The sequence below is a fragment of the Panthera uncia genome (genome assembly GCF_023721935.1).
Source record: "Panthera uncia isolate 11264 chromosome C1 unlocalized genomic scaffold, Puncia_PCG_1.0 HiC_scaffold_3, whole genome shotgun sequence".
In the NCBI taxonomy this organism is placed as follows: domain Eukaryota; kingdom Metazoa; phylum Chordata; class Mammalia; order Carnivora; family Felidae; genus Panthera; species Panthera uncia.
In genome coordinates this window covers 96,280,125-96,293,167 of record NW_026057584.1, presented here as the reverse complement: position 1 = coordinate 96,293,167, position 13,043 = coordinate 96,280,125, and the positions used below count along the sequence as shown (strand labels likewise).

General features: G+C 35.4%; 1 protein-coding gene across 1 annotated transcript in view; it reads right to left on the bottom strand.

The window, feature by feature from the left end:
• ACTR3 (actin related protein 3) overlaps positions 1-13,043 on the bottom strand; it is a 77,728-nt gene that overhangs the window by 39,151 nt on the left and 25,534 nt on the right. The window contains exons 2-3 of the mRNA XM_049615720.1: positions 9,957-10,012; positions 5,844-5,968 (exon numbers count right to left, since the gene is read on the bottom strand). Coding sequence (XP_049471677.1) covers positions 5,844-5,968; positions 9,957-10,012 — 181 coding nt within the window. The remainder of the gene's footprint in view (positions 1-5,843; positions 5,969-9,956; positions 10,013-13,043) is intronic.

The following is a 13,043-nucleotide window of genomic DNA, read 5'->3' as shown; positions in this document are numbered from 1 at the left end:
TCTGCAATAATACTTCCACAACATATATAACAAAAGATTAGTGTTATAAATATATAAGGAATTTCTTAAGCAAATTAAAATTTTAGGCAAAAAACTTTAAAAATACACATAACAGAAAGGAAACAAACAAACAAAAAAATAAATAGTTCCATGTACACAGTACGCACTCAATACCTAAGGCTGAACTATTGAATGAACAAGTAAACATCCCATAGTTATTTACTTAATCATTAAACCTCTTATCTATTAATCCCTAATGTTCACATCTCACTCCAGCACTTTAGATACTTTTTTAGTCATTATACTTATAAAATGACTTCTACTAGAATTTAAATTAATATTTGAAATAAAAGAAATACTCTTCAGTTTGCTTTAGGGAAGGGAAATGAATGTACTACACCATTCATCTTATAACATTACTGGAAGTTTACATATTTCAATGTTCTAAGAGCTTATTCATTTATTAGTCAAGTATTATTGTGCACCTAATGTGAACCACTGGCAAAAATGCTAAGGACATGACCATCCTGCCCACAAGTTCAGCCTAATGCAAGAAACAGATACAAATAATACACTGTAAGATCTTAAAGAAATAAAGTATCTAGGACAAGATGACCAACTTGGCTTCTGAAGAAAAACAGAAAGGCTCCTCCTATTCCTTTATGACTGAAGTCATAATCTAAGCTGGGTCTTAAAGGAGCAACCTTGTCAATACTGTTTTTTGGGGGGCAGAGGGAAAACATGTAGACAGAATAGAAAAATATATATACAAACACTACATAATATACAAACACTGCAGTTATCAAAAGGCTTGGGGAGAGGAAGTATAAAGAGATAAATCAGTTCTAGATGAAGGATACCAGATTCTCAAAAACTGCATTTACTTACCATGTATTTGTGTTTTATTCTATAAGAAATAGCTCATCAGTGGCAATTTTTAAGCAGCGCAATGACAAGAACAGCTTTGATTTTCAGAAACATCATTAGTGCAGCATTGGGAAAGCTGAAATTCATCTTAAAAGAATCAAGCAAGAAAGAATAAGAGCCCCAATTGTGGTATGGATGATGTTAGGCCATACTGAAGATTTCTGTCAATAAGAATGAGAACAAACTCAAATGTATCAACAAGTTTCCGTTCTGAAGTCAGATTGGAGAGGGTCTATTAATCAAGATACAAAAATTGTGTTCTGTATTGTCTTGGAATAAGCAAGGGTAGAATATATATGTAATGAATTTTGTTTTGGATATATTAAACTTGAGAGCCAGGTAGTTGGAAATGTAATGGTCAAGGAATTGAAAGCAGAGATCTGGGCTGTAGTCGTAGGGAATGAAGTGCATGAGATCACCTAGATAAGAGGGGAGCTTGGGTGGCTCAGTCAGATAAACTTCCAACTTCAGCTCAGGTCATGGTCTTGCAGTCCATGGGTTGGGGCCCCACATGTCGGAGACTCTGTGCTGACAGCTCAGAGCCTAGAATCTGCTTCGGATTCTGTGTCTCCCTCTTTCTCTGCCCCTCCCCCGCTCATACTCTGTCCCTCTCTCAAAAACAAATATTTTTAAATAGATAGATAGATAGACAGATAGATAGATAAGAATCAGGGAAAGCACATGGGAAATAACACATTTGATTAGAGGCAAAGGCGGGGGAAGTAAGAATAAAATAGAAAAGTCTATGTTAGGAAGAGAATTATCAGAGCTATCCTGTTGACAGACAAACTAAGAAGGATAAAGATTATTATATACTAATGGATTAACAAACAGTTTAAAAATAATCTGCATTCAAATAATGAGACTAAATAAGAAGTTTGGTTTTAAAAGGAAAGAGGAAAATAAGGAAAATGATAGCTCTAAAAGGCTGAGGAAAAGGAGTAGGAATAAAGACTGAGAGAAGTTTTATTGTTTTGGTTTGTTTGTAGCATTTGAAAATGTGTTTAAGATAATGTGTTGAAAATGTGTTTAAGAGAACAAAATCAGTGCAGAGAAACTCTGGCCTCTTAGCTCACTGACTTCATCACCTTCAAAGATTTATTTTCCATTCTGGCTGCAGTTTAGATCTTGGTATCACTATCATCTCTAAATTCCTGGAATCCAAGTATATCCCTCTCTGATCATAACCTCTTCTGGAATACTCCAGCAGCCCCACTATATTGCTCATCACAATAAGACTTGTAGTTCACTGGCTCTGGTAATTATTCCCTAGTTATCAAACCTCCCCAAATACGCACACACACACACACACACACACACACACACACACGGTTTAGATTTTATGCCCCATCACTTTGACTACTCATATTTCCTTTGGTCATTCCATCTATCAAAACCTAACCTAGCATAACTCTTTGCTAAATGTGCCTATACCCAGAATGCTGACTATACTGAAGACACATACATAACTAGGTGGATAAAACTAAGTATTCATAATTACATTCTCAATTCTATACCTAACTTTGCCTGGCAAGCCTTTGTTTCCCTACTCTGTTCATCTTCACTCTTCACAATGATAATTTTAAATGTTCTCCCTATCTATCACTCATGTATTCTTCCCCAACTCCCTGGGCAGCAGAGATGATGTCACCATGTACTTCATTCACAGAGAAGGCAGAAGCCAAGTCAGGAATCCAACCTCCTTTCACCAAATCTATAAAACTGATTCCATACTGACCCTTGTTTCTCTTTCACTTTTTTGTGAGTGAAGAGACTCCCCCTCACCCCCCAAAAAAAACCCCACCCATATCAATTACATCATCTGTGCTCTGGATGCCATCCCTATCTTTCTTAGTCACCTGGATTAAACTACATCTTTCCAGTTACTTACACCTTTTTCTAATGGCTCTTTCACATTAGCATTTAAACATCTCTTCTTAGTCCCACAACTTGTCTATTCATCTATCTCTGGCTCCCAATCACAGACAAACCCCAACAAATTATTACTGTCATTTTTTCCTGGCCTAATATTCACAATCCAACCTACCTGAACCCAGCCTCACTGGGTTCTCACTCTTCTAAAACTATTCTTAAAGTTACAAATGACATCCCTGTAGCTAACGACAGTAAATAATATATGGGCTCTAGCTTATTTGATACCTTGGCAGCATTCCACACTGTTTATATTCCTTCCTATCTAGCCCAGTCTCTCGAACCACAGCTTCTCGGTCTCCTTTGTAGGCTTTCCCTCTTCTATACAAATCTAAACGGTACATCCTGGGCCTCTTCCCAAGTACACTCCCCTAAGTAATCTCATCCTTTCTAAAGTAGATACTTTCCAAACATCTGTCTCTAGCTATCATGTTTTTGAGCTCCAAAAGCCAAGTACCTGACTGCCTAACAATGTATAAGAGGTTTCTCAGGCACCTCAAACACAACGCATGCAAAACTAAACTTACCCTCTCCTCCCTAAACCACCCCAGTCCAAAGTATTTCTCCTCAAATAGTCTCAATCTCAAGAAATAAAGGGCACGAAGACTATCCAGGAGCTGGGAACTATCCTCAAGTACTGTTTACCACCAATATCTTGTTAATCATTCCCTACTACTCCTTAGGTATCCACGTTTTTATTCTTGGCAAAAAAACAAAACAAAAAACCAAACACACACACACACACACACACACACACACACACACAACCACATAACTTACACACATCTAATCAGACTTCTATATTTAATACTTTACAACAAAGAAGTAAACATAGAAAACAGAGGATCATGTTAAGTGACAGAAGAATGTAATCATCAGAATCCACAAAGTGGGACATTTAACAAGACAAATAACCAAAATTTTTCCATAAAGGAAAGAAGAACTCACTTTCTCTCTCTCTCTCTCTCGCTCTCTCTCTCTCTCTCTCTCTCTCTCACACACACACACAGAAAAGAACCCCAGACCTAAGCAACCTGTCAACCAAATCAAAGGAGTAGACCTTGTTTAAAACTTGATTCAAACAGATTAACCAAGATAAGAAATAATCAGGGAAATGTGAGTACTTATTAGATTTCAGATATTAACAAAGTGCACACTGTATTTAGGTGTGATATTTATATTTTTAAAAGTCTGTAAAAGAGAAGTATTTGTAGGTGAAACAATATGTGAGATTTACCTTAAAATAATCGGAGGGAGGGGGAAGATACAGATCAAACAAGGTTGGTGATGGGTTGATAACTGCCAAACTTGTGTAGCTGGTATGTGGGGGTTCATTATATTCCTTTCTATTCCTTTTATACATATGAAGTTTTCCATAACAGAAGTTAAGTATGTGTGTGAGAGACACACACACATAATCTGTTTCTGTCTATCCCCACTGCCATCAAATGTAGTCCAATCACTAATATTCCTTGTCTCATCTACAGTATGGCCTTCCCAGAATCATGCTGTGTTCCCAAATAATAAAAACAGCTAACACATAGTGCTCATTCATTAGGAACAAAGCACCACCCTGTTAAAAACTGCTTTATATGCATTATCTCATCAAACCTTCCAACAATCCTGAAGTACCAAAAATATTCCCATTTTATAAATCAAGAAACTGAAACTCAGAAAGCTTAAGTTACTGAATGATACCACAAACCAAGAAAGTAGCATAGATTTCCAGCGTAAGCATAGAGACTTCAATATTTGTACTTTTAGTCACTAACATTATTCCTCTACTGAAACCCATTAATGTTGTCCATGGGACAGAGTTTAAATCCTTTAACATGTCTGGCCTAACAATACTTCCAACCATAACCAGCCTCCTCACTTCTTTCCACCTTATTCTCTATGCTTCAGGCACACTGGTTGTTCAATTCCAAGCTCCCTCATACTTCCAAGCCTTCCTGAATATTACAGTCTCTGCCTAAAACAATCTTGCTACACAATTCATTCATCTAACTCGTTTTATTCTTCAAGCCTCAGCTGAAAAGATATATTCTTCAAAGACTTTCCAAAATCCACAAACCAGGTAAGCTACTCCCGATGTATATTCCCAAAGCATCCTGTATTTTCCTTTTTCTAACCTTCATAACACTTGTAATTATTTCTTCAATGTCTTCCATTCCACCACATTATACTAGCCTTGAAGACAGGGAAGCCATTTTTCTTATTTACCATTGTACTCTTAGCACTTAGGGTTTTTTTTACACACAGGAGTTGTTCATTGTTCATTAGTGAATAAATTATCAGAAGGGAATAAAAGGTACAGAAGAAATGCGCAAAAAAATGTGCAAATAAGGCAAAGTCAGCATCTAAAAATAAGAAAATTAAGGTCACAATGGTGTTTGCCTTTCAGTGTGGGCAGGGGTGGTAACAGTGTGGAGTAGGTACAAGGAAAGCAGGTGGGTCACTAGATTTATTTGCTCTATACACTGAACTTTTAGGATTATGATAACAAATATTTTTAGACTACAAAATGAAAACTTACCTATTTTACTATATAGAAATTATACCTCAATTAAAAGGGAAAGAAAGAAGGGTCAGGAACGAGAAAAGGAAAAAGAACAAGAGGAAAAGAGAGAGGCATTTCCAGGTGACATAAGCTTCAAGAGAGAAATAGTGTGAGTCTGAAGATGGGAAAGACATGTCTCTAGATGCAGCACTTTGGAAGTAAGAGAAAGCCACTCACATTGATGGCTCTGAGGTCTAGTGGCACGGAAAAGTAAATATTGCTCATTTGAATGGGTAAAAATTTTCCTCTCAGGAGGAAAAAACAAAGCAAGGTTGGGAGGAGCCTCAAGGAAGAAGAAATTTCTACACTAAAGTGGTTGAGGGTATTAGGCCTATAATTGAGTAAAATTCTAGATGGCACAATCACTGAGCAAACTCATTTTTAAAAAATGTATTATTTATTTATAGAAATCATAAAAATATACCTTTGTTGCATATGTAGGTTTTTCTATTGCTTCATCACCAATAAAGAAGTCTAGGTCATCAACACCTTTCATCACCCTCCTCTGAGCTTGATCACCCACTTTTGCTGACTCCTTAATAGCAATACCTTAAAAATAAAAGTTATTTATACATGTGAAAATTTGCTTTTCTCAAATGAGACATATTAACTTATATTTCTTCCATTATAAAGTATTATTAAACACAACATGACCTAACATACTTAAATTGTCAAAGCAGAGTACAAAGGTCATTTAAGAAATCAATGACAAAATTAATTTAACACAATGAAATCTCAACTTCCATCCAGAGACAAGGCCTCAAGTGTAAAAGCCACAAGTAGAAGTACTGTTGTGGGAATGTTTCAGTTATATTTTTTAAAACTATGTAGAATCTATTCTGATTTGAGCAAGATTATAATCCCACCAAGTCAACATATGCTTAATGGATAATCAGAAAGAAAAAAAATGAAAAACACTAACAAATGAAAACAGGAAAACAAAAGGGGAATTTTTTTTCAAAAGCTTTCTTCCTATTTGCACTATTATGGACTGGCAATTTAAATATAACACTGGGGGCACCTGGGTGGCTCAGTTGGTTCAGAGTCCAACTTCGGCTCAGGTCGTGATCTCACAGTTTGTGAGTTCAAGTCCCACATGAGGCTAGCTGCTGTCAGTGCAGAGCCCGCTTCAGATCCTCTGTCCCTCTCTCTCTCTGCCCCTCCCTGGCTTGCGCTCTCTCAAAAATAAAAAATAAAAAAAATATAAATATAACACTGGCACAGGGTTCTGTTAAACTTTAATCCCACAAAGGGAAATTTCAAATCATTGAAGTAAAATCCACAACATTCCCCTTAAATAATTCCAGAAACCCAGCCACGGTTCTTGACCTAAAACCTATATATTACTTAATTAACATATAAATTTCTGAATCCTTCAAGTTAAGCATTCATTCAAAATAATTATCTGCATGTACTTAAAATGATCTAGCATTCAACTGTTATACTTTCATTTAATAACAATTATATTCTTAATAAGATGGGTAGAAAATACTGAAGGAAAGATATTCTAAATCCAGTCTACTCCTTCAAAATGTTAGAAAGCTTCTCTAGTAATTTATTTATAATGTCCATAGACATCCAGATGGCTCACTACAAGTTTCCTGAAAAACAAAGATATATGCAAATAACTATGAACCAAATCTACAGGCTTTCCAAATCAAATATCCATGCTCATCAGTGGCAACTGGTTGTATCTGATTATAAAAACTGGACTTGCAGCATTAAAACTGGATGTAAAAAACTCCAAAATCAAAAATCTTCTTTCAGTACAGAAATAGATTTTTAACACGCTACAACTTCTCGTAAGAAAGACAACGAAAACTAAAATTGCATATTTTGGCAAAGAGACAAAATAGAGAATGGGTACAATGGTGATGGGATCCTAAGGTTCCAAAGATGGGTCTCCAACAAAGACAACACGTCCACTTAAGATTTATAGAGAAAAAAAAAAAAAAAAAAAAAGGAAAAGAAAATCAGTAATCTCATGAAATAAATGCTTAATCACAATACCTTATAAAAGATTATAAATTATGAAATAACAAAATCAGCATTTTATGGGTTGAGTATCTTCCCCAAAGTATGTTGAAGTCTTAATCCCCAGTACCTCAGAATGTGACCTTATTTAGAAAGAGGGCCTTTTGAGTTGAAAAGAGATTATTGGGGTGGGCCCTAATCCAACATGACTGGCGGGTGTCCTTATAAAAAAGGAAATTTGGACACAGCCAGAGAGAAGACAATGTGAAGACACATCGGGAGAAGACAGCCATGTGACTGGAGTGATGCATGTACAAGCACTGTCAGCAAACATCAGAAGCTAGAAGCAGCAGCTAAGAGGGTTCTTCTCCTAGAGCTGTCAGCAAGATCACGGCCCTACTGACAACCTGATTTTGGAATTCTAGCCTCCAAAACTATAAATTTCTGATGTTTTAAGCCACCCAGTTTTTGGAACTTTGTTATGGCAGCCTTAGGACACTGATATAAAAATATGAAAGGGTCTAACACTAAACTCAAATATAACTAAGTCAGGTACTAGACCACAAAAGTATTATCCATATTAGCGGGCAATAAAGCCAATATTTGTTACCAAATTCTTGAAATAAACAACAATCAGTATATTGATACATAAATGCGAGGAAAGAGTAAAAAAAAGCAAACTTGTCCTTCAGTGTAGACAACAAACATGCATGAATAAAACATAAGGAAAAGACAATAGTACCACCAAACTAAGATCACTATAGTCACATGAATGAGTGATTTCATCAGTGTCACCTAAAATCCATTGTATGTATTAAAAAATTAGATTTAGGTAGTAGCCTAAATTCTTTTTTCCCCTTTTAATTGAAGTATAATTAACATAAAATGTTTACTAGTTTCAGGCATGTAACATACTCATTCAACAACTCTACACCTTACTCAGTGCTCACCAGGCTAAGTGGTGACCATCTGTGACCATACAATGCTATTTAGAATATTATGGACTATATTCCCTATGCTGTAGTTTTCATCTCCATGACCTACTTATTTTATAACTGGAAGTTTGTACCTCTTGGTAGTAAGCCTAAGTTCTTACATAATCACTTCATAGCTAAGTATACCAAAAGTGTATCACAAGTACAAAGTCAAACAGGTTTGTCAGTGGAGAGCTAAAAAATAAGATACATATATGTATTTATATGAATGTATGTGTACATATGTATACATATAAATATAAAAGCTCCCCTCTTAACTACAATTTTAACAATGTACTTCTCATATTTCACATTGAATTTTGTTCTTGCCATATTAATTACAAAACCACTGACCTATTCATGACCAATGAGTGCCGACTAGAGACTAAAGATCTGCATTTTTGGCAATTTCTACCATGTTCTCAACTTCACTGATCTGAAACCTAAGCTGTTTCATTAGTCTCCTGCATGTTTATTTTCCCAATTCCTTATTTTCATAAATAAGAATATACTACACAAAAATATTCAAACAGTCACACAAATACTACTTTGTAAGACTAGTGACACTCCAGGAGTTAGCACCACCAAGCAATGGCTCAAAAGATTTTTCACCTGATATTGTTAAAGTTTTGATTTGGCAGTAGGACAAGTAGATCAGGGTACTTTATGTTTGAAAGTCAAAAGTACAAAAGCATGTCCATTCAAAACCAGATGCATAATCCAATGCTAACAAGTAAGAGTGTTAACAAACCAAGTGTGAAGAGTATTCTTTAAAAAACTACTGAAAGTTGGGGCGCCTAGGTGGCTCAGTTAGTTGAGCGTCCGACTTTGGCTCAGGTCATGATCTCGGGGTCGAGATCCCACGTGGATTGAGCCCCACGTCGGGCTCTGTGCTGACGGGTCGGAGCCTGGAGCCTGCTTTTGATTCTGTGTCTCCCTCTCTCTGCCCCTCCCCCACTCATGCCCTGTCTCTCTCTCTCTCTCTCTCCCTCTCTCTGTCAAAAATAAACATTAAAAAAAATTTTTTTTAATAAATAAATAAATAATTACTGAAAGACAAACTACTGAAAGTTGATGGTCAGGCTAAAGTGAAGTTAACAGAGGATAGAACAAAAACAATGTAAGTATGGTTATAAAATATTAGAAAACAGCTCAAGTCAACATTTCTAAAAATGAGATGCCATCCTTATTTTGAAACATGGGCTTTCAGCAGGGACGTCAATAAACACAAGTCTGGCAAACAACAATCATGTCCACACACCAAAGAATAGTCTTCATAGGTGTGCAACAGAGGATCCACTACTGAACAGTTACACCCAGAAACTGTTAACAGAAATATCCTCAAAGCAGAAAATTGTGTGATTTTTCAGTTCATTCATTTTTGTCTTTAAAAAGAGACATTTGGTAGATCTGGCAAATGAAGAACTAAACAGCTAAAATGAATGGTGAGAGGTGTGCAAATGAGGTCACACTTAGCAAACTGTTTTTAAAGGACTAAAATCTTACACAGTGCCAGAAATAATTATCTTTTACTTTAACGATTAAGAAAAAGATCTTTAAATCAGCTTGTGGCTTAAAAGAATACTTACAGGAAGGGATGATAAACTGTGGTTCTGTGTTTCCAGCATATCCTAGTTTTGTATACCTGCAAAATAAAAAATAAAATTTTAAGGATTTCACTAGTATCATAGCAATTATGAATTTATTTCTCAGATCTCCATTGGTTATGAAGTGAGATTCCATTGTGGGTAAATTTACAAAATCCCATAGCTTCAATGCATGTAAATATCCCTATTTTCCAAAATTATACCAAAATTATAAATACCCACAGCTTTTAACAAGAAATTCCACTTCTAGAAACTGATCCTACAGGAATATCCTACACATGTGAAATAACATGTATCAAGGCCATTTGCCACAATCTTGCTTATAACAGCAAGAGTCTGAAAATAACCTAAATAAACATGAAATGAGAAACTAGTTAAATATGCTAACTTCATCCTATGTTATATTATGCAGCTATTAAAAAAGAGATCGAAGAGGCTCTTTATGGACTGATATGAAACAACCTCCAAAATGTACTGTTAAATGAACAAAAAGCAAGGTACAGAACAATGTTTCACATACACTATACAGTATTTGTATAAAGTAAGGGAGAGGAGTAAGAACACATAAAATGTACTTGATTGTATAGACACACAGAGTATCTCTGGAAGAATATAAAGAAATCAATAATTGTGGTTGTCTCCAGAAAACGGAATTGGGTAGGTGATGGGCAGAATTGAGGAGGAGATTTTTTATTGCCTATTTTTTCATACCATTTGAATACATTACTATTCAAAATAACTAATTTTTAAATGCCTTGCCACAGTGGATTCAGCCTATATTCTTGCAATAACAAAATAACGACAACAATGATGATTAGGAACTAAAAGCTGAGCTTTGATAAGCTGCGCGTTATGGGCTACATAGGAGATACCTGGCTAAATATGAAAACCTATTAACTATGAGCAGGCTTTAAAGACAAAGTAACAACATTTTATACTACTCATATTCAAACTCACTGCTAAATAGTAGGCAGGTAAATTGCTGTGAGATTCCTGGCTTCTAATAATATCTGCAGAACTTTTTTTTTTTTCTTTCCTAATATAAGAAGAAGGAAAAAAGCTCTCTTTGGGGAGAACATGGTTCAAAACTTAGTTCAAGAACTAAGAGTGCCAAATAGGCTAACTCGTTAAAAGTAAGGAGAAAACATAAACTCTTCCAAATGTGATAATGCTCTGACTAAAACCTCTTCCAAGATTCCCCACTGTCCACGTTTAAAAAGTAAACAAAACTTCTTTGCAAGGCATACAAAAGAGCTCTAATATTTGGCTCCTGACCACCTTTCCCAACAGCGCTGACATACTATACCAGGCTCCCTAGCCATAAAACTGCTAACGTTTTCTGGACAGAACAACTCATTTCATGCCACGGAGCCACTGTTAACACTTCCAACTACAGGAGATGCTCTCTTTTCAATGCTGAATGCAACTGCTAAACTCTAACCCATCCTGCAAACAGCAAATTAAGTATCACTGCCTCGAAACAAAAACTTTTCTAACCTTCAAACAGTATACTTTGTCCCCACAGTGGACAAATGGAGCTGACTTATGTTTTATTACAATAAAGACTTACAAAACATGACAGTCTAAAACTGTCTGAGCCACAACATCCTAGAAGTTTACTATACAATACTTAGTGTGAGATCTAATCCCTCTACCTTTTTTTTACCATTAGTCACCAAAGCAATTTAAGTCATTATAAATAATACCCTAATAGAACAGAATGTCTTACTTCCAATTCTATTACCCCTACAAAGAATAATCATCTCCCTAAAAATCACTGCCTAACTCACATATCTTCAAATGAGGCTCTACTGCTTACAATATTAAGTACAAACTTCTTCTTGTTTCTATAAAATGATTCATTATTAAGTATTCCTAAAGTCCCTTTCAGATAAAAAAAAAATGTATGATTCTGATTCCTTCAGCTGAATATTAAGGAACTTCACAATAAGTCCCAATTAAACATTTTAAGTGTCTCCCATCATTTGCTTCCATGAACCCAGCTCAAAGCACACTGCACTTGTTACTCATTTTCCTCCACAATGACTTGCTATTTCCCCATCACATTATCCGTGTTTACATGGCACCCTCTCAGAAAGCTCTCACCACAACTTAGGACTCCTCCATGAAGTTTTCCTGATCATTTTAATTATCAGTCATCCTTTCCCTCAATAAATTCAATCTCAACAATCACTCGTTACACAAGCCAAACTGTTATTTTCCTGTGTGTAAATACCAACTCCCAAATAAAGTAGTAAGATATTTGAAGTAGAAACCATTACAGTAAAAACTCCCTTAAGAAAACTTCCATTTGTCAAGTTCACCAGATTAATCAATACTCCATCCCTGGTCAAAATCCAACAGCCTAAGTTGAACATATTCAGCAATAAATTAGTTTCAGAAAAAAACACCAAAAGAAGAATCTAATCAACCAGTCTTTACCAGACTAATACAAAACAGTCAATACATAATCAAAACAAATGTGCTCTCCCCCAAACACAAAAATAACTACCTAGCATATTAGCTATATGGATACACCCTAACATTTAATCATTTCTACTATACTTATAACACCACAGCCAAATAATTTTCTAAGTTTTTGTAGGAGAATAGCCAAATACATCTACCAATGCTCTACTGCTCTGGATTTAAAGTTAAACAGTATATCAAAGGTACTCAAATATCTCAAGTATCTCAAATACTAAAATGGCATCAAAAAATATCTCAATTTTCACCAATTTTTAAGAAATATAAAGGGAAATCTCCTAGTTTACTTTTAACCTTAAAATGTGCTTAGCCTCTAAAAATTAATTTGGCTTGTAGCTTAAAGAAAAATGTTTGTGGCACAGAATACAATCTAAAAAAACTGAAAAAGTCTTATCCTAAACTCTAGAAAAGAGTTACTGAGTTAGGTTGAAGTCACATTTTCTCTACTGGAGAGAGAGCAAAGTGCTAGATAACAAACAATATGACTCTTTAAAACCACTCTCCCATACTATTAGCAAACTTTAAAAGTTGTTTTTTAAAACAGCTTTGAAACTGCTCAAAAAATCCACAAAAGTCCATTTA